Raw genomic sequence first — 27,782 nt, 5'->3', positions numbered from 1 at the left:
GTTTTCATTTAAATATATAGGGACTGGTGAATATATAGGTGGTGATTTTTTTTAAAAAAAAAAAAGTAGAATTGCAGCAAGGGTGGAAGGCATGGGTGGAAGAATTCAACTCACCAGAATGTAAATTGTGAAACTGCAAATTAGCTATGTGTCTTCACATGCAGATGAATAAATCTCTGTGGCTTCTCTTTCAAATATGACTTCTGGTTTCATCCAGTTTTATGCTGCCTTCGCCCAATTTTGTTCTCATGAGGACTTTAAGAAAACAAATTCCCAAGCTGATGTGGAAAGGTGTAGAACTGACTTTAAGACTAGGAAAATAACAACTTGAGGGAGCTGAAATTGCCAGATCAGTCCATCTCTATCTAAAGGAGCCTTTCCCTATCTAAGAGACAGGAGAAATTAATAAAGGATATTCAAAACAATACAGAGCAGAATAATATGGATCCAGCTATTTCAAAACACATAAACTTTATTAGGAAGAGTGCTATTGACGTGGTTGTTTGTCTTTCCTGGGAACCAGATTATATTTACACAATCCATTTTGGACACTTGGTTTGGAGGGACACTTGGTTTGGTGGGAAAGCACATTCAGAGATGCAGTACTGAATCGCTCAACCTGACATTGAATCCAAAACAAGCATTTTCCAGAGAAGTCGCTGTTTAGCTCTGGTTTCATTAAGGAGCTGCTAGAGAAACAAATAGTATGCTTAACAAGAAACCTTCAGGAATTGCAAATGCTTTAGAGCTGGTGCAAAGAACCTGTGACCCAAGTTTAATTGCGCATGGTGCCCGTGCTCTGCATCTTCCAGCAGTCCTTCTCTGGGAACCGCTTTCTCTTCTACTGTCATACACATGTCCGCCCCCCCCCCCCCATATAGTTCTCCAGAGTGATGGGACACCATCCATTGCTCCCAGGGGATTAGTTAAATTGCCATCAAAGTGTGCAATAGCAAGCAGCCCTGTCCATTAGTTGCTCCGGGCTGTGAGTGACTAATGGACCATTTTAAAAAACAAAAATCTGAAAGAACAGAAATCTCTTTTAGGGGAAGAATGGAGCAGAGGAAAAGATGCAGTCCTGAAACTACTTTGTAGACTCTAAAAATAATAATAACATAAGCCCCATTTGCACTATTAAAGGTAAAGGTACCCCTGACCATTAGGTCCAGTCACGGACGACTCTGGGGTTGGCGCTCATCTCGCTCTATAGGCTGAGGGAGCCGATGTTTGTCTGCAGACAGCTTCCAGGTCATGTAGTTAGCATGACTAAGCCGCTTCTGCCGAACCAGAGTAGCGCACAGAAACACCGTTTACCTTCCCGCCGGAGCGGTACCTATTTATCTACTTGCACTTTGACGTGCTTTCGAACTGCTAGGTGGGCAGGAGCTGGGACAGAGTAAAGGGAGCTCACCCCATCGCGGGGATTGGAAACACCTACCTTCTGATCGGCAAGCCCTAGGCTCTGTGGTTTAGACCACACCGCCACCCGCATCCCATTTGCACTATTACACCTCTTTAAACAGTCATGGCTTCTGCCCGAAAATCCTGTGAACTGTAGTTTAAGACTGAGAGAGAGACATCTGTTCCCCTCACTTAGCTACAATTCCCAGGGTTCTCTGGGAAGAGAGATTGATAAACCACTCTGGAAAACTAGCTCTGTAAGGGGAAGAGAGGTCTCATTACAACTCTCAGCAGCTTTAAGTTCCTAGGATTCTTTGGGGAAGGGGAGCTATGACTGTTTAAAATGATATCACAGTGCTGCAAATGTATTGTGTGGATCTGGTGTTGCACATGGCTTTTAAAGGCTGATAGAAATGAGATGCACTTAGTCCTTTTGCCATGTAGAACAGGAGCAGAGCAGACTTGAATGGGTCTGTCCGTCCCTCATGCCATCATCCGCCAGCAATGCCCTTTGCCATTCTTCGCTGAACAAGCAGAATAAACGGGCACATGTCAGATTTGGCAATGTCTGCTGCAGAATTTTAACAGTGGATCTTCCAAGGAAAACTGCAGTGTGTGAAACTTCTAAGTTCCAAACGATCAGGAAATTAAATTAATCACATGTGGCTTGAATTGAGATTGCGAGTTTATCTCTTATGTTAGATAATCAGCTGGCCAGTGCCAGGATGTTTGTGTTACCATCCACGCTGCCTAGTATTTGACAAAGTGGGCTTGACTCCACAAACGTTTGTGCCATAATAAATAAGTCAGTGAATAAATAATGTGCTGCAAGTCTCTCTGGGCGGAATCCAAACATTAGTCATCTGCAGAATAATTTATGGACATGACTAGGTTCAGTCATTTCAGTGGGTTTGCTCTTAGTGAAACAGAGTTGGATGCAACCTTTTGCTATTGTGATTCCCTTGCTAAGGTTCACTGCAACATTTTCCCTTTTACATAATTATCCCAGTCTTTGATGTATTTCATTATCCTCTGGCTTCACTCTTCTCTATCCCCACCCCAAAACATGATTATGTCTTCTAATTTAGGATTGTTATTCATGCATCTGATGATATTGAACCTTATGCCATAATACAGTTGTCACAGCTCAAGCCTAACCATGCCTACTCAGAAGTAAGTCCTGTTGAATGCAATGGTGCTTACTCCCAGGTCACTGGGGTTAGGGCTGCTGTCTTCATCATTAAGATGCCTTTTTTTAAGACTCCCTTATTTTGCTGCAGACCAAAAAGGGCCACCACTTTGAAAAGTAATGTTGTGTTTTCATTCTTTCCCCAGTATTTAAAGTAATGCTGCTTGACTCCAACTTCTATTGGCTAGCTCTAGTTGTAGTCCAACTACATCCAGAGAGCCACAGGTCTTCAATTCCTGTTTAAAACATCCGTCTTGTCATTTCCTTCCAGGATGATTTGCCCATCCCTCATCTTATTAGTAGTAGAAGGAAAGGACATTCCTGGAAGTTTTCACATTCCCATATTTTTCCCACCCACGCTGCTTTGCCTCCTCTCATCAGGGTTCTTCTTCAATCAGCAATTGCTGCTCTGACCACCAGAGCTAAAAACATTCTTATCCAGCCCAGGGTCCTGCTTAACATCTGGCAGCTGTTGGGAATGTGGCAGAGCATATAAACTTGCCGGCCTAAGTGGATTTCCTCTTTCATGTTTATTCTTAAGAGTTGGTGCCATGGCTGGGGAACCAGAATTGCTGTCCAGATGTTACAACATCTGGTGGACCACAGGTTCACCAGAGCTGGTTTTTGCCAGACTCTTCTGCACATTACGCAAGCAACCCTACAATGAAGGTCTTGTTGAGACTCGGTGTTACCATGAATGAAATTAGGCTCCAGGTGTGAGGTTCCTCAAGGTGTTTCCTGGCTTGGAAACATGAATCTTGACAGTTTATGGTGGTTGCCTAATCCCAGAGTCAAACATTATGGTTCCAAAAAGGTGAACAAACCAATGATATTTTAATCAACTCTAATATGATGCAACCAACTTTACTAGGCAATTTTTGGAGTCTCAAGGAGAGGGGATGGTGGCTTTTGTATAAAGCAAAGGAATGGGGGGGGACCCTTTTCAGCCCGGAGGCCACATTCCCTCTTGGGGGTTGCATCCCAGCCGTAGGTGTGGCCAGAGGCAAAAGTGGCTAGATATGACTCTGCATTTCCAACCATGCAAAAGCCACAAGTTACTGTGCGCACACACAAATTCCATCCAGGAAAGTGAGGGGCATTATCACAGTTCAGTGACATATTGTAGTCCGACAAAAAACACGGTGTGAAGCAGAGCTAGTGAATGGTTTGACCTAGAGAGGAGGCATGGCCTAGGGAGAGTTCTGAGGGCCAGAAAGAGAGGTGTGGAGGGCCACAGCCTCCAGGCCTCCACCTGTTTCAAAGTGCAAACTGTAGCACCAAGAATCCCTAGCTGTGGTCCCTCTTCATGTCTATCTGTCTTGCAGATTTGGGCAGCTTGCTCCCTCTCCATCCCTGGGGTGCTAATGCCTTCTTCTAGAGAACAGTGCAGCCTTTATCACATTACAATCTCATCTAAGAGCATCAAGTGCTTTGCAAACAGTGGCTAATTACATTTTCTTAATCTCCCCTGGAGGTTGCAACAGCTGAATTGTGTGTGTACAATGGGAGAGAGGCTCAGGAAGGGAAGAGAGATAAAGGGAATCAATGAACCTGGAAATCATCCCTGTTCTCTCTTTTGCCATCCTTCACCTTTGGTCACTTCAATCGGTTTCCAGGTGTAAAGGAAGAAAGCCAGGAGGATCAGGCCACAAGCTCCCCCCACCCCCTTGCCCTGGTCCCAGCCAGTTCCATCCATACAGACTGCCTTAAAGAAACAAATTTAAAGAGAGAAAATACTGCCACCCCCCCCATATTCACCCTCTGGTGTGCTTATGCATCACTCCCTGAGCCACTCTGCATCACCATGAAAGGGTTATGATCTCTAGGATAATAAACATTTGGCTTCCAAAGGCTGTTTTCCAAAGGTCTCTCTGTGTGTCAACCTCTTTAGTATGTCACCCCTCTCCTGGCTCAGCGGTGCCTGTCAAATCACTACAGTGGTACCTTGGTCCTCAAACTCCTTGGTACTCAAACAACTTGGAACCCAAACACTGCAAACCGGGGAGTAAGTGTTCCGGTTTGCAAACTTTTTTTGGAAGCTGGACATGCTCCATTTTGAGTGTTATACTTCCGATTTGAGTACCACACTTCCGTTTTGAGTGTTACGCTGAGGTCTGTCTGTTTTTGCTATTTATTTTGCGTTTTTGTTTTTGCGGCCCTTTTTGTTTTGTTTTTGTGACTGTGTGGAACCCAGTTCAGCTACTGATTGATTGATTGTGTGACTGCAGTGCATTGTTTATTGCTTTCATTTTATGGATCAATGGTCTCATTAGATAGTAAAATTCATGTTAAATTGCTGTTTTAGGGGTTGTTTTTAAAGGTCTGGAACGGATTAATCCATTTTGCATTATTTTCAATGCGAAAGTGCACCTTGGTTTTGGAACGCTTTGGTTTTGGAACGGACTTCCGGAACAGATTAAGTTTGAGAACCAAGGTACCACTATAATTAGGTACTTTGAACTTCAGGGGAAGCAGAGATATATCTGCCGCAAGATCAGATTCAGATTGATGAGCTGAAGCAGGGCTTTCTTGGTGGTGTCTGTGGAACTCCTTCCTGAAGGATATAGTTAACCCCATCAGTTCTGGCTTTTAAGGAGGCTTTGGGGGGGGGACACATTTGGCTTTGAGCTGGGATGTTTTTGGGGTCATTATTTATTTATTTTATAAAGGAGACCCACATTATTACAATAAAAAGTAACCCTCTTAAGCACAAACACCGAAAATACAGGTTCCCTTATGGGACAATGGTTGGTGGACCTGCAGCATTTGCCACCTGAGGCAACTGCCTCATTCTGCCTAATGGTGAGGCAGCTCTGTTCTTTATCCATGTTTTACCCCTGGTTCTCACTTAGCAATGGTTGAGTAACTATTAACCAAGGGTTGTATTTGGTTCATAAAGTTCATTTTACATGTAAACCTGGGCTTTTCACTGAACAATGGTTGAGGAGCTATCACTGCCCCCAAAACAACAGAGCCATGAGTGAGAAGCAGCAAAAATTTCAAAAAGCTCTCAATGCTTGCTGGTCGTGGGTTTTTTTTTAATGATAATCCATGTCTGCTTTAGTTATGGTTTATTAATGATGGTTAACATCAACCATCAATCCTTGTGGGATTGGAGCAGCCAAATACAACATTCTTTGTTTTCCTAGAGAAGACATGCAGGGGGATGTTTGGTCCAGCCAGTCTAAAACTTCCTATTTCCTCCTGGCTGGAGCATCCTTCCTTTGCATGTGACTAGATGTGGGTGTGACCTTACCTGTCCAGGTAACAAAAGGACATGGCATGCTGCCACTCTCTCACTTTTCCATCTTCCTTTCGTCATGTGAACTGCAGTGACTGCCAGTCTACAGTGTCTGGAGTTACCCCCCCCCAAAAAAAAACAACAACAACCATGGGGTAGATCCACATGTACATATTTGTAACTAAGTCTGCCTTCAGGGATCCAACTGTGAACTGAATGTGAGTAAACTTCTTTTATTGACTTTAAATAAGATTGCAGTTTCTTTATTCTTTTAAGAGGGATAAAAGGGAACTTACCAGGAACATACAATTCAATACTGAATTGTATGATAGTGTGAGTCTTACACGAGCCTGCAACCAGCTATCTGCTGCGCGTTAGAAGGGGAATGTAAACTCTGCTAAGTAGAGGGACTTGCTAGCATAAGTTAGGAAGGATATTAATAAACAATATATCCTCTCCTGCCACCCTGAACATTCCCACACTCCTTAGCAACTCCTGCTTGTGTTACACGGGTTCACTGCACATTGCCACTTCAAATTACTTGCATTCTGTAAAAAGGAAGGGCTTCCTCACATGTCCTCTGGGAGGCGTTAACATTGGGACCATCATGGCTACCCAGAGAGCCTCTTAGATTTCTCACACATCTTGGGAGCAGCTTCAAACATGACCAAAAAAAAAAGGAAAAAAGAAAGTGCCAAGGCAAGAACTGTAGAGTCATATTTCCTCTTTTGGCACTGCTGGGTTAACATGCAAAGTACAGCATGTTAACTTTGCACTCAGGTTCCCCCCACCTCCCTTGGGGAGATGTGCACCCTTCTTCTTTTGTGAAGTCACTTTCGATGGGATCTGGCCCCCCACCCTTCCAACAGTACCACACACAAACATGGAACATGATACCACACACAAACATGGAACAAGTTTTAACATTTGGCGTTATTTGTGGCAGCGAACAGAGTCCTTGTTTCTTCAGAAAATCCTTTCCCAGCAATGAGTCTGAGTGCTGAAAAGCACATGTATGCCTCTTGTCCAGCAGAGCAAGGAAAATGGAAGAAGCTCAGTGTCCCATCATCCCTTTTCTGGAAACAGTTGGAGAGTACGAGTCTCCGCCAGGCACCACCAAGCGCCTCGCCCAGCTGCGAGCCATCTCCACAATGCGGCTAGGAACACATGTAGCAGCATCCAGGATATCAGGAGCCATGGGAACGACATTTCCCATGGCTCCTGGTTTATTTGTCTCCTCCATAACTATCAGAGCGGTGCCTAGGGCAGGCATAGGCGAACTCGGGCCTCCAGATGTTTTGGGACTACAACTCCCATCATCCCTAGCTAACAGGACCAGTGGTCAGGGATGAAGGGAGTTGTAGTCACAAAACATCTGGAGGGCCAAGTTTGCCCATGCCTGGCCTAGGACCTAGTGGAGGCCTTGTAAGCCACATTCACCACTGGCTATCATTTGGGGGAACAGACAAGAAGAAAGACATGGGGAAGCTCATGGGTAGCATGGGGGCTCAATGGATGGAGAAGGGAGAGCCCCATGCCTTGTGGAGCTCATGACAGTGGTGCCTAGAGTCGGAATGAGCTTGCATCCCACATGCACTCACCAAATAAACTTATTTTCTTCAAAACATATTCGAAATAAAACTGGAGGGAAGTGGCTCTCACCCATCACTACTTCTAGGCTTCAAGAAGCAAGAGGGGAGAGGCTTAATTGTTAGAACATGAGACCCTTAATCTCAGGGTTGTGGGTTTGAGCCCCATGTTGGGCAAAAGATTCCTGCGTTGCAAGGGGTTAGATTAGATGTCCAACTCTACAGTTCTATGATTCCTCAACCCAGTGTGGAAAAGGACTTATGGAGCTTCTCTAGGCACAGTCCAGCTAGCCTCAGAGGTGCGGAAACTTCAGAGGTGCACGGTACTGAGATTTCAGTTTCAGGGACCTGCAGCCATTTCTGTCAGACTTAAATCAAATGTTGTACTCTCTGCTTGGCCCACAAAGAAAGTCTCAGTCTCTGGGCATTTCCACAGATGTAGATGGTCATAACCTGGAACAGCAAACTGGCTCCTGGGGATTTGCTCTCCCCAGTTTTTCACTCCCTCTATAGAACATCTTGCGGATCACTGAAGGCAAGGCACAGGCCCGCTCTACCCGGGTCAGGAAGCCCCAGCATGAACGTTGCACTGCAGAGGAAGAAAAGTAGAAGATGACCGGATCCAAGCTGGCATTGAAGGTGCTGAAGAGCAGGGCCTCATCCCTCCACCGTGGATCTTCCCACTGGATGAAGCCCACCACGTGGGAGATGTTGTAAGGCGAGAAGCAGATGATGAAGACGGCTAACGTGGCCGACACCAGCCCCACGGCTCGCTGCTTTTTGCTCCTGTGGATGTGTGGCGAGGAGATCACGATCCTCATGAAGCCGAAGTAGCAGAAGCAAGTGAGCAAGGACGGGACCAGGAAAAGGACGATGCCAAGCTCCAGGCGGACGGGGAGCAGGATGGCGAGCTGGACATCTGTGAAGTTCTTGTAGCAGTTCTTATGGGAGACGTTGTCTGGCTCTGTAATGTTGTCTGGCTGAAACTCGGTGATGAACACAATGCTGCAGTGGGCAAAGGAGCAGGCCCAGAGGCCTAGGCTGGCCACAGCCGCGTAAGCCGAATGGCGCCTCAGCTTGTAGTGGATGGGGTAGGCCACGCCCAGGTAGCGTTCCACGCTCACCGCCGTGAGGAAGAGGGTGCTGGAGTAGATGGTGCTGAAGTAGAAGAGGCCGCTGAGGGGGCACAGGGGAGCAGGGAGAGGCCACTGCCCGGCAACCGCCTCTGCCACCTTGAAGGGCAGGAAAGCCAGGAAGCAGAGGTCGGAAACAGTGAGGTTGAGGAGGAGGACACAGTTGGGCGTGGCCTTGGTCTTCAGCTTCTTGATGAGGGCATACAGGGCCAGAAGGTTGGTGGGGAAACCCGTCAGGATGGTGAGCAGGTAGATGGAGAGGTAAACACCAGAAGGCATGCCAGATGCTTTTTCACCTGTGTGGGGAGATAAGGTGTGTGAGAGAAGCCGTTTGTGAGGAGGAGGAAAGAGGAGGGGAAATAAATCTGATGCCGAGCAGTTGCTCTCAGACATTTCCTTTTTTAAAATGTTGTTGTGGAAGTTCATCAGCATTTTAGTGCAAATTCCTAATATCACAGCTGTCATGTTTTCCCTTTTCTCGCGAGGAAGCCTATTCAGTATAAGGGAATTTCCCTTTAAAAAAGGGAGAACTTGACAGCTATGCCTAATATGCACATATATAGATAACAATGGCACATTTTTGCAAAGCAGCTTTCCTTTCCATAATGGGTTTTTGTCTGCTGTTTTCACTAATGGGTGCATTCTTATGCACACCTCACTTGCAGGGCTGGCTCTAGGCCCGCCCCCGGTGGCGTGGGGCGCCGCAGCGCCTGCTGAGAGGCACGCCTGAGGCTGCCCCAGGCGCGCCTCTGCTATTCAGCGGCTTCAGGCCGCTCTCCGGAGGCGCGCGAGCCTGGGGCCGCCTCTGCCGTGCGCAGGGGGGCGTCGCAACAGGGGGCGTATAACCAAGTGGCATATAAATTCTGTGAAAGAAGTGAAATGAAATGAAGTCTCTTTCCTGCCCTGGGGCTGGTGCCTCTGCCTCCTTCTTTACATTTTTCTCCTCCCAAAGTCTGGAAGCCCAGCAGTTTAGGGGTATTAAAACTGGATGTCTACACGCCATGGTCGCTGAAGGTTATCCAAGGTTATCTGAGGAAACCTTGCTCTGAGAGGAGATGCCAGAGCATCTATAAAACTCCCAGGCTTCACTCCTTGCCATATTCATCCCTGTTTTCTCAGTTCTGCACTGGGGCCTGAACTGGCTCCTTCGAGGGATGCACACAAGGACATTCTTCATTCCTAGGGCCTCATAAAAACTAGCACCATAAAAAGCAGGAGGAGCGAGTGAAGCTCTACATTGGAAACAAGGGTGGGAAGAGACCAGCAGCGCCTCACGACCACCGTGGCAAAAGCAGGCAATACATGAAGGCTAGATCTGCTGCCCCTGTGGATCCTGCACTCGCCTCACCTTGCCCTGCAGGTGTGGCAGCCCGGTGTGTAAGAAGGGATAGCTTCTTACATCTTAGCATGGAGCCACAAGATGCCATTGATCTTGACTGTGTATCAGTCAGCTTCAGTGCCGGATTTGCATGTAAGCTAAACAAGCTATAGCTTCGGGCCCCACTCTCTCTTGCCCCCCCCAAAAAAATTTAAAGGTAAAATAAAACTGGATGTACATTGCCAAAATATAAGATTAAAAATCAAACAAAATAAAATCTACATACAGCAACAGTGTTTTGTGTTGTGTTGGCTCCTATGATGTAAGTAATGGGCCCCCAATCATTTTAAGTTAGAGCTTAATAATTATTTCACTATTAATATACTTCTTCTTAATTGTATTAATATACTTCTTAATTGTATTTCAGTTCGACAATTACTTTGATAAAATACATATTTTGTGATGTGCAAATGGCTTTAGATACCTATTAGGTCCATAAATTACCATATAGCATATATTCAACACAAAAAACAGTTACAGGTAGGTAGCCGTGTTGGTCTGAGTCGAAGCAAAATAAAAAAATTCCTTCAGTAGCACCTTAAAGACCAACTAAGTTTTTATTTTGGTATGAGCTTTCGTGTGCATGCACACTTCTTCAGATACACTTGAAACAGAAGTGTCAGACCCTTATATATATACAGAGGGTGGTGGGGGTGGGAGGGAATGGGTGATGGGCTGATGGGAGTGGTAAACCTGTAGATGGCTGTTAACGACTGCTGATGACTGCAATTAGTCCTGGGGGGGGGGGAAGCAAGGGCTAAAAACTTAGTTGGTCTTTAAGGTGCTACTGAAGGAATTTTTTTATTTTTTTATTTTACAAAAAACAGTGACAATGTTGTCAAAGGACAGCTGGATATATAAAGGGCTCCATTACCTTCAGTAGCTTAGGGCCTCATCAAACTGAAAACTGGCCCTGGTCAGCTTCCTGTGTTCGTAAACGGTAATTCGGGGTAAGTGTCACAGGAGAAGACGATACATGACTGCTAGGAATTTTTTAGCATCACACCCAATTCCCCATCTCTATTAATAGCGTGTTACTTCTCTCTTTCTCTCTCTCTCTCTCTCTCTGCCAACTGCAAGAACCAGCTCATTCCAGAGTTGGCTTTGATCCATAACAATCTCTTCCAGCCTGGCAGCATCCCCAGAAAAGGTCAACAGGCACTTTTGGTTTACAAAGCCTGCAGCCATGTGTTTGGACAGAGTGATATGGGCACTGGTTCAGCAGCAGCCTGTTGGCATAAACCATCCTGGCACACTTGGCACGATGCCCTGGGCAATTATTGGCTTTTTTTCTTCCCATCTTCTTTTTGCCCCTCCTGGCCATCTGTGCTGGCGAAAGATCCATTCCCAAGAAGGATCATGGCCATGAGGTAAAGGGAAGAACAGGAGGAGGAGCAGCAAAATAACAATTTTATTATTTATACCCCGCCCATCTGGGTAGGCCTCAGCCTGGCAAATACTAGTCCCCATGGACAGGGGTGCTGACTTGGGCCCCACACTATGGGTTCCCAGTGCCCACTGTGGGTGTCATGATGGCACAGTGAGCGACCTCCAGTGCCGCGGTGATGACAACAGGATGGTGACCGCCCTTCCGTGGAGGTGGCAGACATTGTTTTCAGAGGCGGCGTCCGTGGTGGGCATGCAAAGGCAGTTGGGAGGGCATGTGCTGGTGGCTGCAGCATGTGGAGTGAAGGCGGCGCTTGGCCGCAGGGGGCATGTGGAAGCTGAAGTTGTCTCATGACAGGGCCGGCCCTACAGGCCAAAGATTCCAGGAAACCCCACAAGTGGAACATGAGCACAGCTGCCCTTCACACCTGTTGGCTCTCTTCAGCTGAGGCTCGGTGGCACAATGCCCATGTGAGCATGGGCAACACAGGGTGGAATGAAAGATCCCTACACTTTTGTTCTCACAACAACAACCCTGTGAGGTAGGTGAGGCTGAGAGCCGGTGACTGGTCCAGAGACACACAGCAAGATTTGTGGCTGAGCAGGAAGTGTTCTTGTCGCTGCGCTAACCCGCTTGACTCTAGAAAGAGAGATGAATTCCTCAGCACCTTCATTGGTCGCTTGGCAGAAGTGCTTAGTCCGTATGACTCTCTGGACAGACTGGCATATTTTGCCTGCTGTTCCCCCTACCATTCCACTGTGCTGGACAGCAGCAGATGGCTAGACTCACTGCATTCCTTGTCCCAGGCTAGCGAATGGGATCAGAACAGCAACTTTAAAACGAAAATGAGAGATAGGGGAAATATTTGGATCTGTCTGTAAACAAGGTCAATAAACCCTTTGAGCAAGCACAAGGATGGATGGGGGTCATTGTGGTGGCAGGGGAGGACACACAAAACCATTTTCCATAACAAATGCTGGCCCCCAAACAGTGGCAGGGGGCCTGCTTGGACTCCAGAGGAAACTCTTTTCCATCTCAGAACTGCTGTTTGCTTTGGAAATAGGAGCTCTGAATCTTGCAGATTTACGCACGGGTTATTTCTCCCTGTTCTTTCACTTGTTTACAGAGTGGACGCTTGCGAAAACCCGCTTTGAGAGACACGAAGGAGCTGCCACTTCTACGAAAGTGGCCTGCCTGAGACTCGGTGATGCATGGCAGACTCTTGATTTGCTTCTTCTAGGAGCAATGTATAGGGTAGCTCAAACAAACCTCATGCCAAGAGATACAAGAGGAGCAGGCCTATCTTTTCCCTCTCACTCTCACTGTGGACAGATCCGCAGTATGAATCTGTAGTTTCCTCCTCCCATGGATGCAGTTCTCAGCACCCTTGACAAACTACATTTCCCAGGATTCTTTGGGGGGGAGTTGTGTGCTTTAAACCTGTACTGGGTGTGCTTTAAAGGCATGGTGTGGATCTGCCCTTTCTCTCACACACTCACTCTCTTTCCCTCTCTGCAGCCATCTCTTAATATCTGAGCATTGGGTGTTTGGATTCAGAGCAGAACCACAGTGCTGGGATATGGTGGTTGACCTCCACCTAGGGATGAGGGAGAAATTTGATTCTGATTGCATAAAGGGCAAATCTATGTAATGTAATTGGCACTTTCCAAGCAGCATGCAAACCAAAACACAGCCATCCTTCAAAAGTCACACTCCTCCGAAGTTTGCAATGCAGTTCCCGAGCCAAGTAATGTGCATTTTATAAACAATTGTATATATATATATTCCACCATTCTGGTGAACCACATCAAAAGGGGTGCAAGGAAGCACAGGATTCCAGCTGCAAAGAATACTGGCTTGCTTTTAAAGGTAGGTTTCTAGTCCTTGTGGACAAAGATATACTGAAAAACATGTGCAAAATGCCTGCTGAAATCTTAGAAGACAGAAGGGGTGAAATCAATAAGATTTATTTCCAGTGATTGGGTTACTGTCTCTGTGCTCTACTTTGTGTGACTGTGCCCTAATTTGCCCAATTAATTTCTATACCAACCTTCATTAAAAATCACAGTTCAAAGCAAAAAGCAATAAAATAACAATGTTATCAGACAGTAAGGCACGTGGTCAAATACAATAAAACTTCAATACAACAGCCTCTTCATAAAGCAGCAGGGAGATAAACTATTCCGCAAACATCCTACCACATGAAAATATTAATACAAAATGGTTCTGGAGATATCAGGAGGTCCCCTCCCCAAGCCCAAGTGAACAGGTGAGTGAATTCCTTGTCATGACAAGCTTGAGAGGCAGAGAGGGCCTGGGCTATAGTCCAGAGAAAGATGGACCTATAAGAAAACACCTTGAATCCCTGCTCAGCCAGAAAGCTCAAGGGCTGGCCCATCCTTCCCCAACCTGGTGCCCTCCAGAGGTTGCTGAACATCCAACTCCCATCAGGCCCAGCCATCACAGCCAACGTTCATTAATGATGGAAGCTGTAGTCCAAACCTGCATGCAGATTTCTGTTTCACCATTGGCCCCAATTCAGATAGACCATTGGCCCAATTCAGCAAGCTCCTCTCATGCTCTTAGGAAAGCTGTTAGAGGAGAAAGAAGTAATGTGAAAGAACGAGGGAGGAGGAACGGAATAACTTGGCAGTTGGGTGAGTGGGGGAGAAGTAACAATTTGAATGTGCAAGGAGAATGGGAGAAGAAATTACACGGCAGGGGTAAAAATACTTTTAAGGACACGTGGGGATGGGATAGGGGGAAATGTAAAAGCAAAAAAGCCTTATTCACTTAGAGTCTCTGGACTTGCCTGGCATGAAAAGACCAAGTCAAAATACCTCCAGAGAAAATGAGTGCACTTAACTTGAGGAAAACGGAACTCTGGAACTCCTTTGCAAGGAAATCACTGCGGCAAAGAATGTAGCAATGTTTTCAAAAGTGGGTCAAGTTGTCAGCAGAAAAGGATGCCAAGCTCTGTTTATGCCAAGCTCTTCCTCCACCTGCCACCATTTTGTGACTGTCTCTGCCCCTGCTCCCCCATTTTGTGACTGGTGGGCCTTGGTAACCTTCAGCTATCTCAAGAGGACCCTGAGGATAGAAAGACTGAGAACCCCTGCTCTGCCTGTTAGCCTTCCAGGCATTTAAAGACTGCTACCGTATAATGCCTTCTCATTTCCCAGCACATCATCAATGACTTTTCCTGTTTTCATTGCATTTGTTTAAAAATTGTACTGTTTTTCGGGCATCTGTTAATCCCGCTTTTGTGTTTTAGTTCTCATCTTATTTAATATTGCGATTCGGCCAAAATGACATCAGCTCATTTCCTAATGCTACAGTTTAGCAATACTGTGTAAAGTTCATTCAAATAAAGCCCAAGTAATGGGTAATGACTTGTGAGTTGGCACCCAATTTATTACCCATAAATTGAAACAATCCAGCTGTTGACATAAGCTATCAGACATTGTTAATGGTTGTCCTGCTAAGAGATGCATCAGCCAATGGCAATAATAACATGCTATCGGGATAATAAGCTAATGAAATGCCCCCTGGCATAGATGTTGATTGGAGGTAAGAGCTGCTGGGGTGTGTGTGTCTGATTCTTACGCACACAGCTTGCCACAGTGCCAAGCTGATCTTGGTTTAAGCCCAGGCACGGGGCTGTGGCTTCATTGGGTGTGGAGCAAGGTTGGTACCAGGAAGGAAGGAAGGAAGAAATGATGGGGAAGCACCGAAGGGCCAAAGTGCATTGGGTGGGGATGGAGAGCCTCCCTCACACACATTAGAAAGAAAGTGGGGGAGACCCCTATATTTCACATTAGAGCTGAGCCAAAATTTATCAGTAGACATTTCTGCCAGCAAGTTGTAGTGCAGCATACCTGCCAAGTGCGCCAGAAAAAAGAGAGGCAGAGATCACGTTGAAAAAAGGCACACATTGTCATGTGACTTGCCCAGGAGCATGTCGCAGAAGACACATGTCCCAGTTTTTCTGAAGAAGTTGGATGGTATAGTGCAGGGATGGGAAACCTCCACCCCACAGGGCCATTTCCCATCAAACTACACCCGTCTGTTAGCTGATGTCTCTTGTGACATCATCTGATGTGTAGGAGGGCAAGGTAAAAGTCTACATTGGCTGCCTGTGCCTGTTCCCATTAATCAGCGATGGATAGCTCAGCTGGTAAAGCATGGGGCTCTTAATCTCAGGGCCGTGGGTTCAAGCCCCACATGGGGCAGAAAAAAGAAAAAAAGATTCCTGTATTGCATGTGGTTGGACTAGATGATCCTTATAGTCCCTTCTATGAAATGAGCATGGCAAAAATATGTACATCAGGAGAAAATAGCACTTAAATACTGATGAATTTCCATGGGGAATTTAGGGGAAATTGCAAATCCATTTTGAGAACCAAATTTAAGATTGTAAAAAATGAGAAACTAAGAGAAACCGAAATTGGGAGATTTGTTCATCTCCAGTACTGCCACCTGGTATGAGGAATTCCTTCTTCCCAGGGTTTGGGGAACGGCTGTAGCTCAGTGGCAGAGCATCTGCTTTACATGCAGAAGATCCCAAGTTCAACCTCCAAGTAGGGTTGTCCTCTATCTGAAACCCTGGAGAGCAGCTGCCAGTCAGAGAAGATAGTACTAAGCCAGATGAGCCAATGGTGTGACTCAGTAGAAGGCAGCCTCCTGTGTTCTATGACCTATGTTCTTCAGTGCCCTGGGAGCAACCATGGGGGTGGCAGGAGGCAGCTGGCACATGGCATCACTTACAGGGGAACATCACTTTGTTCCCCAGCCTAATTGCCACTTTCCTGGATACATCACCAAACCACCCTGTGCAAAAGGTCGTGAACAGCCAGCCCTGTTCCTTGAAATGATCCATCTGAGACAGCAAAGCTGTTGATGGAAGGAGATTAGCTCAAGAGGTGACGGAGATGAGATTATGCCAGATCAGATGGCAAATGGTTGCTGGCTGCGGCGGTTGTTCTGTGTTCTCATATCACTGGGGAGGAAATGGCTGCAGATCTAACTCTATTGCTCTTGTCCCTGTTAAGATGAATAATAATAATAATAATAATAATAATAATAATAATAATAATACATTTCCGGACAGCTCAGTTGCATGGTTGAGTTGAATCACTCCTGTGACATATGCTGGTTTTGATGAAGGAACTGTGGGAAAAGTTGGAAATTCACTTCCAAGCCTAAGGGCCTCACTCTTTCTTCTGGATCCCAGGACATGGTTTGAGGGAGGACACAACATCAACTCACTAAGGTCAATACCTAGAAGATAAACTTGCTTGGGAAGACCACTCTACACTGTCTTGAATAGAAGGAAGGATTTGTTAAATGTGTGGCTCACCGGGAGTTAATGCTAGAATTTGATCTCACAGTAGGGGCTGGTTTTAATTATAAAAAGCAGAAATTGTGCAACAGAGGAGGGAAAACTTTTTCTGCCAGAGGGCCACGTTCCATTCTGGGTTTCCTTGCAGGGGCCGCATGCTGATGGTGGGCGGGAACAAACACAGGTGGGTGGAGCAAGGAATGTGAATCTTAGTGCCGTAGGCTCACTCTGTCTGCACACCAATTCCTCCCTGTCCTCCATTGAGCTAAGCAAGGAGTTATGTGTCAAGAGTTCAAGGAGACATTATAACTAGGCAAAAGCACCCAAGACTGAAGATGGGATGTTTTCCTGGGGAGAGGGGAGTAGATTGTGCAATGAGAGGGTACCCATTTGAATTCTCATTCTAGTTTGCTTCCTTCCACCCCACCCCACCGTTCCTTGCTTTCAGCAAGTTTGTCATAATCGGCCTCCTTCCTGATTCCAGTAAATTAAGGCACAACTTCTTAAGAATACGTGAGCCAGGAAATCAGATGGCCCCCCTCGCCATTAGCTGTAATGATTCTCACCGATGTCTGGGGACCAACAAAAGGCAGGTAATTAAAGGCCAATTTACTGCAGGGCCTGATGGTGGCCCAACACTATTAAGCGACGTCTGAGAAACAGAAGTATTGGGAGCCAACTGGGCAGGACAATGCACAGGGCTGGCCCAAGACATTTTGGCACCTGAGGCGAACCACAAAATGCCACACTCCCAGCCAGGGAAAAACAGGGTGAGTGAAGAACAAGGGGAGAATAAATATCTCCATCAGGGACAAGCATAGAATACATATCTACGTCTGGGACAAGGGGCAAGGAATCGAATCAACCTTACCTGAATCAAAGTGGGAATCGAAGGCTGTTATGGGAGAGAAAGGAGCCCACTCTGATTCACTGAGCAGGGCAGAGCCCAGGAGACCAGTCCCTGCCATTTTCTCCCCAGGGATGGGAGGAGATCAGCAGTTCCTACCATTCACCAAGAGGCTGCTGTAGAGGTGGCATGGGGGCTGCTGCTGATTCGGCCTCCAAGGAGCATGCCACAGCCATCACTGCCACCACACCACCACCTTGAAGGCCGGATCTGCTGCCCCTATGGATCCTGGTGGCTGAAGCGGTCACCTGGCCTTGACAATGCACCATCATTTTGACAGTCAACTCTTGAAAGCTTCACCTGGGCCTATGGGAGAATAGGGCTACTGATGGACAGAGCCTCATAATCAAAGTGTGGAGACCCTGTGACCCACAAACACACACAAATGGAGAGGGGAGCAGAATGGGAGAAAAAGGTGTGGAATTTGCTTTCTCTAACCAACCCAAAGTTTCATATCAAAAATGGAATGCTCAACACCTGCCAACTGCACAAGAATAGTTGGCAATGTTCAATCCAGTTTTTGTGGGCACCTTTGACAAGATGCCTGCTGAGCATCTGCTCTCTTGAGTGAGCCTACACTTTTCTGCCTCTTCCACTGCTGCCCTATCTCATTTGCCCTATCCCTCCAGAGCAAGCGGAAGTGTCTTCTCCACATTCTCACTCTGGTTGTAGGCAATGCTAGTCCTATCACAGAGGAGACCCATTGAAACTAACGAACATGACTAACTTGGGCCTGTTCAGAAAAAAGGCTATGTTTTTTTTAATAGAGAGCACATTAAAAAACAAAAAACAAACCTCACTGGTTCATAGGGCTGGAGCGCTTTGTCAATGAACATGTTATTTGACTTTAAGCCTAGATCATATTGGCATTCGACAACTGCAATACGTTTCCTGAGAAGTTCTCTTGCTGATTAATATCCCACCGGGGTGAGGCAACCCATGGGAAACATATGACACTCAGGATATTGGGGGCAGGGGGAGACGTATTGGGGGAGCCAGTCTGGTCTGTGATTAATTTCCTGTCCCAACTAAGACCGACACAGAATCTAGGGCAGAAGAAACTTTTAAATTTTCCAGCCACTGATTGGGCCTCGATGGGGAGCCCTTTCCCCCACTAAGCTTCCAGAATCCTAATCTGTAAACAACAATAGTTCTTCAGCAAGATGCCTAAACTACAGAAGCCTCATATGACACTATGAGATGCCAAGCCATTTTGTTCCACCCACCCCAGATCTTCTAACCTCCTTGCTTTTGACCCAGAAGTGCTGGCTACTTTTGCTCTGAGAAAATGACGAAGACGCCAGGAAGATTTACGTTCTGTTGGCAGCGCCTCTTCCAGGGTCATTCATGTGACAGAACCAGGCTGTCAAATCAAGAGTGTTGCACCTTGTTTTTGATGATATCATAGGAAGCCCTGGCTGGCTGGCCCCAAAGAGGTGAATGTGTCTCAGAACATTATTGCCCCCCAGAGTTTGAATAGACATTCTCTCATATCCCCCTTCACTGAAATCTGATTGGCTGAGAAGTGCCTGCAGTTGCCAGGGCATGCTTGTTGTCTTTTGAGCTTCATAAGTGGGATCTGCAGCAAAATGTTGCCACGTTTAGGGTTCCTGCCAGCCATAAGAACCTTAAATCTGGCATAAGAAGAGCCATCTGGATGAGGCCAATGGTCTATCTAGCCCAGCATCCTGTTCTTACAGTGGACAACCAGCTCACAAGCAGGACCTGAGCACAACAGCACTCTCCCTCCTTGCGATTCCCAGCACCTGATATTCAGACACATCATTCCTGTGACAGTGGAGGTAGATCACAGCCATCATAACCGGTAGCCACTGATAGCTTTACCATCCATGAATTTGCCTAATCCTCTTTTAAAGCCATCCAAGTTGGTGGCCATTCCATAGTTTAACTATGTGGGAAGGAGTGTTTTCATTTGCCTGCCCTGGATCTTCCAGCAATTGGCTTCATAGGATGCCCACAATTTCAGGTGATAGGAGAGAGGGAGAAAAAACTTTTCTCTAGCCCCTTTCCATGCATCATTTTATACACTTGTATCACGTTGCCACTTACTTGCCTCTTCTCTAAACTAAAACATCCTAAAGAGCTGCCACCGTTGCTCCACCTCCCAGCATCCCCTTCCCCTCACCTGTCAGTTTCCCCATAGTTCTCAACTGACGTCCAAGAGTCCATGGCTACAGAGCATGCTCAATCCATATTAGAGTGGGTCTTTTTTTTGCAGGGGAGGAGGGTTCGTCAGGGTTTCAGACATTTGCCTTTCCCAACTCTGCACGTAGGTTGTGGGAACTGAACCTGGGACTTTGTCCCTGCGAGTATGCACTCTTACTGCTGAGAAACAGCCTCTGTTTCATTGATGGCTGCATGAACCCAAATACCCCACATTCTAATCCAAGGCCACATTCACACCATATATTCAAATTTTAGAGCATTGTGCTACAGTCATGGCTTCCCTGAAAGGATTCTGGGAGCTGAAGTTTTAGCTGAGAGCTGTAGTTAGGCAAAAACCCCAGAGCTACAATTCCCAGTGTTTCCTGGGAAGAGCCAACTGTTAGATAAACTACTCTGGGAATGGTAGTTTAGGGAAGGATACTGGCCTGCTAACATCTCTCAGCAATCTACTGCTCCCAGAATCCTTTAGGTGAAGCCATGACTGTTTAAAGTGGTATCATTGTGCTTTTAATATATTGTGTGAATGTGGCCCAACAGTCCAACAGACAGTTCCCTGTCTGGGGAAGCCTACCTGGGGAAACCGTTTTTTACCTGTGAAAATTCTACAGAGCACAGAAGGCATACAGCTCTCAATGGGATAAAGTTGCCCAATTATGCTTCCTAAGGCATGATGGGATTTGAGAATTGTAGAGGCTCTTCTGCTACACGCCAGCAAAAACAATGAGCTTGTCAGCTCTCTTAACAAGAAGGTCATTAACCGCTGTCACTGGGAGATGGCAGACAGCCCTCCAAGCTAGGAAGTCTATTGCACAGTGCAGTTGTTCAGCTTCAAACATTGCACACCACCTTTCTCCTCTGTACTGGTAAGATCACACACACCTGAAAGCAGACAGCTGAGTCCTGGCAATCTGGAGATCAGGGCTTGCTGCTTAGTCTACAGCAGGCATGGCCAAACTTGGCACTCCAGATGTTTTGGGACTACAATTCCCATCACCCCTGACCACTGGTCCTGTTAGCCAGGGGTGATGGGAATTGCAGTCCCCAAACATCTGGAGGGCCAAGTTTGGCCATGCCTGCTCTAGAGGTTGGCTACAAAGGCTGAGAGAGCATAACACCTGTAGAATGTCCCAGTCACCCCAAAGGTGCCTGAGAGCCACTGCCTGAGAGCCACTGCCACTCACTGCAGACCAAGACGCCCCTTCCCCTGGATGCTCAACGCAAGGTTTTCAAAAAGCTAAGCCACTTTGGCAGGGGATAAGCAGAAAACGAGTGAGCCAGCTTTGAGTCCTTTCTCCCTTGAGTAGTAAATGAAGCCTCTGCAGCCCACCATCTTATTTAGGGGAAACAAATGTAGACCCCATGGGCTAAACTCATCACTTGCCGTGCTCACAGCAGACCCACTGAAATTGCTCAGGATGGCTAACTTAGGCCCATTAATGGGAGTATTCTGAGTAGAACTTAGGTGGATACAATGCACAGTGCTGAAAGGGACCTTCACACTAATCTAGTCCCTGCCAATGTATGAGGACATCTGCTATTGGAGAATCTCTGATCAGTGGCAGTGGGTGAGGTGGGGCACAGCTGCCCCCCATCACCAGTATCAGTGCAGTTTACCTGGATGGATTGGGTAGAGCAGCAAGGAAGGTTTGACTGCACAGAATCACCTGCAGACAGTCCACCCATGTATCCACACAGCCTAACCTTGCCGCTGCCCTAGTCCCATCCAGGCAAGCTGCCATGGCACCCATGCCCGGAGGGTGACCAAAAAACTCTTCTGTACCACCCCCAGCTGCTACTGTCTCTGATAGGTAGCTATCCAGCCTCTGCTTGAAAACTTCTAACAAAAAGAGGGCCCACCACCTTGCAAGGCAGCCTGCTCCATTCTCAAACAACTCGTACCATTCAAGATCACCCCAGGAGCATGTGCAGAGTCACTTCCAAGCGTCACTCACGATGCAAGACCCTACGACTTAGGACAGAGGAGAACACCTTCCAGTTCAAAGGCTATGGCTTTCCCACAAGCCTGAGTCACGCCACTTCTCTTTGCAAGAAATAAAGTGCCAAATCCTTATATATAACCCCAGCTAAGATAAAAAAAGAATTAGCAGCCTGATCCTATATGCACAGCATGGCGTGGCATCGTGTCACTAGCTCTGACGTCCTTTGAAGGGAAATAGGCCAATGCACAGAGAATCTGCCTGTCAACCCTGATTGCCAAAGAGGTCTGCCATACTCAGTGGCAGCTGGAACGGAAGCTAGGTGCCTGGCACCACCCTTTAACTGAGCTCAGGCGTGGTTTGCCCTGGATGGAAACCTGGCTCCCGTGCACTTGCAGTGCTGAGATTACTCTGGTGTGTGACTTTTGCTGGGAAATAGACAACTGGAGTGTATTCCTGTTGATTCTGGTGGACCTCTTGGTGACGCTACAGTACTATTATCAGCCACACTATCCTTCTGAACACGTGACTGGGATGGAACTGCTTTGAAGCTGCTTTGGTCCCTCCTGGAGGGTGTGAATGTGAATGTGTGTATGTGCGTGTGCGTGTGCGTGTGCGTGTGCGTGAGAGAGAGAGAGAGAGAGAGAGAGAGAGAGAGAGAGAGAGAGAGAGATCGCCTTCCCAGAGTAAGTCAACTGGCACAGGGCAGTCATTTATTTATTAATTTTTAATGCTATTATTATCACTGTGAGGGCTGCATTGAGCTTGACACTGTTGTTGAGAAAGCTAAGTGCACATGTTAAACCAACCAACCAACCAATCACTGGAAATTATTAAAACAAAATAAAAAAATCCTTCCAGTAGCACCTTAGAGACCAACTAAGTTTGTCATAGGTATGTCATAGGTAATACCTATGACAAACTTAGTTGGTCTCTAAGGTGCTACTGGAAGGATTTTTTATATTTTGTTTTGACTGTGTCAGACCAACACGGCTACCTACCTGTAACTGGAAATTATTAGTTACATCACATTTTTTTCACATGAGAGCATAGCAGCAATTTTTGGCATCACAGTCTTGCATGACTTTGCACCACAATCTCACTTCAAAAAGCTCTTTTTTTTCCTCCAGGGCTGTGAACTTGCGTGGTGCTCCAAAACATGTGTTTTGAGGCGTTATGCTCTCATGCAAGCACACGGGCCTGAGAAAGTGCTTTTTAGGAGGCCGCAATCTCACACAGGTTATGTGAGTCACCTGGGAGCATGGCCCAAAAGCTCAACAACTTTCGGGGTGTCCTGGATTCTGCTTTTTGCAATATGGCAACCCTAGGATTGAGGAATATGGCAGAGCTGGTGCAATTAGTACCAAAACTGGGCCTCAACAACCGGTGACCCACCAAGCTGAACACAGTCCACTCCTGTAATGTGTTGTGGTCTGCCTTGTACTCAACAACCCCATCTTTCAGCTCTCCCAAGAAAACAAGCAAAACATTCATTTGAATGACTTTCTAGCAGGCTATGGTTTGTGGCTGATGAGCTGAGGCCAGTTTGGTGGTTCGTGTTGCACAGGGAGAGGCAACCACCCTCCTTGTATATGGCCTTTAATTTCGAGAAGAAAGGAGGCATCAGATGTCAATACCTGTCTCTAATCTTCCTTTCACAGCTAAGTCTTACAGCATGGGGATACTCCTTAGTGGTTTGGCAATTTCATCTGTTCTTACTTCATCTGTTCCAGGCTTCAGAGAGGCATAGCACTGAAAAACAGATGCCCAGGAAGAATCCTGGCATCAATTAAACCTCAGCCTTCCCTAAATCAGCTCGAGTTTAAGTACTGTATTTGGACTTCTCTGGATTATAAATGGAGACATTAAGAGTGCCTGGAATTCAGCAACCTGGGGGGGGGGAGGATGCAACCTGGTTGCCATGTAAGGGGAATGGTGGAAACTGGGATTTCACTTGCCCACAAAATGGGAAAAGAAGACAGGAAGTTCATTTGCAGCTCCCTTGGGTGGCTAGAGACATGAACCACGTGCTCTGCAGACACCTGAGGGCTGTTTCACCTGCTGCATTAAGAGCTTGAGCTCATCACATCTGATCATGGCAAACCCCATTTGCTGGGAATAAAAAGTGGGGAGAGTTGTTCTTGCATTCAGTTCCGGCTTGTAGGCTTCACATAGGCATCTGGTTGGTCAGTGTGAGATCAAGGTGCTGGAAAAGATGTACCTTTGGCCTAAACCAGAATGGCTCTTCTTATATTCTTATGTTAACTAGTTGTCATCGCTTCTTTAAAGTTCCATAGAGGCCGGGCTCCAACAGGTGTTATCCTGGGGCAGATGCCATGGGAGTCTGCATGTATTTTAGGGATGGGGGCACGAGTTAAATACAGTCATACGTCGGTTTAAGTATGCTTCGGTTTGAGTACTTTCAGGTTAAGTACTCCGCGGACCATCTGGAACAGATTAATCCACTTTCCATTACTTTCAATGGGAAAGTTCGCTTCAGGTTAAGTATGCTTCAGGTTGAGTACAGACTTCCAGAACCAATTGTGTACTTAAACCGAGGTACCACTGTACTGAAAAAGGGGATCAGGGTCATCTCTCCTAGCAAAAATGAGAAGATAGTCCCTGTACATGGTGTCTCAGGTTCTACAAATCCTTGAAACTTACTCTCTCTTTTTTTAAAGGAAGGTGGGGAATCTGGGGATAATTGATCGAGAGGGAACAAGCACACTTCCTTGCCACCACCATGTGAGTGCCAATGCCCTAGGCCCTACGACCAGCAAGGATGCAAGCCACTAAGTCACCCATTTTGATTTCCTTCAATGAAGCATTGCTGCAGGGCATTGTGGGAAATTTAAATGACCTCCTTTCACTTGGCTCTGACGTCACTGCCATTTCTACCACAGCCAGGTAAGTCCACCAGGGTGCTCACTGACTCCTGCGTGAGCCCACCCGGACACTTTGCCAAGGATCCCATCAAACTTGGAGCTTCCATTGGAGGTTGAGAGTTTCAGCGGGATGTCATTCTGGAGGGGAAACCATGTTTGTGGGTTACAGGAAACATAGAGTCTTACTGCATCTTAAAGGCTAACAAGTTTATCGCGGCATATGTTTTTATAGGCCAGAGCATGCATAAAGTGATAACTTATAGGGTACAGTGGTACCTCGGGTTACAAACGCTTCAGGTTACAAACGCTTCAGGTTACAGACTCCGCTAACCCAGAAATAGTACCTCGAGTTAAGAACTTTGCTTCAGGATGAGAACAGAAATTGTGCTATGGCGGCACGGCAGCAGCAGGAGGCCCCATTAGCTAAAGTGGTGTTTCATGTTAAGAACAGTTTCAGGTTCAGAACAGACCTCCGGAACGAATTAAGTTCTTCTTCAGAGGTACCACTGTATAAATAACCTGGCTACACGCACAATAAGAAAACTATTGCCCCCCCCCCACACACACCAGCAGTGTAAGGGTTAGAAGGATGGAGGAATGCCAAAGTACTATGCAGAGCCTGAATGAAAACAGAATCCAATCAAATGAATCTAAGACTTAACTGGCATAGGCACGAGACACCTAGCTGCTAGTGACTAATGAGGTGTTCAGCAGTGAAAGCAAGCATGTCCAGAAAGGGAATTGCTCTCTGCTGTGAGCTAGCCACTTTCAGGAATGGTTGAGAACAAGATCCAAGGATATGAATTCCTATATGCTGGGATTCACTTAGACACATGGGTTTGGTGTGCCTCCTGGCACCAGAGGCTAAACCCAGCCTTCTCCAAGTTCTTGGGTGTTTACAGCATGTTGGAAGGGGCTCTATGCATGCTCCTATGTGCTTGCAGAGAGCTCATGCACTGTGGGAACTAGAATCCCCATTTTTGAAAGTCAATTTCACAGAAGGTATGTCATCCTTGGAGATGGAACTCCAGTAGTTGCTTCCTTCCCCCACTCCTGATATCACTTCTGGAGGTGTAGAATAGGCAACAGCTCTAGAGTTTCTGGCCAAGATCCCAAACCAGCATCCAACAAATTGTGCAAACTCAGCAGAGCTTTAGATGTGTGGCTTTTTGCATAGCAGGAAGCCCTGGGTTCAAATCCTCACTCAGCAGCAAAGCTTACTGCCTTGAGTAAGCTTCTTCCACCTTTTTTCTCCCAGGAGCTAGCCTCAAGGTGGCTACATGGTTCTTCCCCCTGCCATCTGCCCTTTAATCTGCACAACAACCCTGTGAGGTAGGTTAGGCTGAGAGGCAGTGACTGGTCCAAGGTCACTCAGTGGGCTTCGTGGCTGAGTGGGGATTTGAACCTTAATCTCCCAGGTCCTAGTACGACGCTCTAACCACTACACCACACTACCTCCAATAATTCTCATTTATCTATATATAACTAAACCTCACAAGGTTGTTGTGCAGATAATCTCCGCTCCTGATACACCATCTCTGAGCTTCTTGGGCTGAAAGGGACAGTTACAAAATGATAAATAAATGCCATGCGTATCTCTTGCTTTCACAGGCATAATCAGGACCCTTTTTCTTTTGCTCTCTTCCCAGCTGGCTCTGCAGCAGATTACAAAGATTTCTCTTTTTTGTGGGGTGTGGGGTGGGAAATGCATATATAATGAGGAGCTTCAAGTTTTGGAGGACCTGAGTCAACAAGTGTGGTTTACTCAGTTCCTGGTTTGTTAAGAGAATGGGGATTGGAAATGCAGGAGAATCTTAGATATTAGAAATCAATCACTCAGCACCTCCCGAACATATATTTGACACCCACCTAAGCACTTACCTCCCTAGGTTGGGGAAACAGGACTCCTGGGTCCCTTAAGGAAAGGAGGAAGAAAAACCTCTATTGCATCACAACTGCCCAGTCTTGTCCTCGGGATTTCTTTTGCAAGATCTCAGATCTTCTCTGCTCTGTAAGTTTGGAAGTAGCTGATCCCTTGCTAGCTTCTCTTCGCTCTAGTCCTGGATCTCGCCCGCCGCTCCACTTGGATCCTTTGCATCCAACCGAAAAGTGTCCTAGAGGACCGCTTGGCAGACGTCCGACTCGCGAAGAGCCCGGGGGCGGGGCTGCCAAGAGAGTGGGCGGGACTTCGAGGAGAGCGGTGGCGCGGGAGATGCTGAATGGGGCTTGCAAGAAGAGCGCCAGTGAGTGAGCGCGCCTCCCGATCCTCTTCGTGCTTACTCGTAAGTAACTCCCGGCATGTTCAGCGTGCGAGGCCATCTTCGCAGATAAGCGTATCCTGGAACCTTCCCGAGCCACGTCTGGAAAATGGGGCTGGGGAGGTAATCCTACCCGCGCACATCCTTGCTGCGAGTAAGCCTCCTGGAACTCAGCGGGAGTTACTTCCGAGTAAACACGCAGAAGATCGGGCTGCAGGCCGCTGGGTTGCAAACAGAAGGAGGAGGGAGAGGTCAACAGGTAATGGGAAGGAAGCGATGTTCATCTTAAAACAAAGAGGAACAAGATTAACACGATAACAACTAGCAGGGGAACTCTGACCAGGTGCAGTTTTCTCTGGCGCGGGCTGATCATCATCAGTTGATCGTAGATGGATCATTACATTCACAGAAGTGGCTCTCCAAGGTTCTAGACAGCAGTTTTTCCAAATCCTACCTGGGTTGAACAAGGGACCTTGAAGCATTTTGTCACTGAGCTATAGGACTCCTCCTTTTGCCCAGAACCAGCAATAACGGAAGATGACGGCCCCATCTGCACTATACGTTTAAAGCGGGATCTTCCCGTGTCATTTCTGCCCCTGAGACAGCCAGGTTGAAAGAGGTGTGCTGTACAGCGCCCTGTGCAAGGCGTGGTTTTACTGTCCAGACCAGAAAAACACCAGCTGGCTGGCAACCACTACATCCTTCATGCATTTAAAAAGCATTGGTGCTTTCTCTGGGCGAGAACCGCCTAGTGGTTGGGGCAGCCCTGCATAGCCAAATGAGCTCGGAATGGAACGAGAGCTGCTTCTGGTTGCTTTAAGCAGCCCCTTGGCAACTCGGTCGAGCCGTGTTGAGTCTTTTAACCCAATGCACCTGCTCCTGTACCAATATTTGTGTACCTTTCCACCCCGCTTTTACACTCTTCCTATTATGTTAAATGACTTCCCCA

At 46.8% G+C, this 27,782-nt stretch overlaps 1 protein-coding gene across 1 annotated transcript; it reads right to left on the bottom strand.

The window, feature by feature from the left end:
• Positions 1-58: 58 nt before the first annotated feature.
• LOC118087803 (free fatty acid receptor 2-like) lies at positions 59-27,782 on the bottom strand. The gene is made up of 2 exons (XM_035120808.3): positions 26,457-27,782; positions 59-8,849 (listed from the first exon to the last, which is right to left on the bottom strand). Exon 2 carries the CDS (start codon positions 8,830-8,832, stop codon positions 7,867-7,869), a length of 966 nt encoding a protein of 321 aa, XP_034976699.2. The 5' UTR covers positions 8,833-8,849; positions 26,457-27,782; the 3' UTR covers positions 59-7,866.

This window comes from Zootoca vivipara, chromosome 6 (assembly GCF_965207765.1).
Source record: "Zootoca vivipara chromosome 6, rZooViv2.hap1.1, whole genome shotgun sequence".
Taxonomy (NCBI): domain Eukaryota; kingdom Metazoa; phylum Chordata; class Lepidosauria; order Squamata; family Lacertidae; genus Zootoca; species Zootoca vivipara.
Note: the sequence above shows the minus strand (reverse complement) of the source record. Positions and strands in the feature narration are given on the sequence as shown.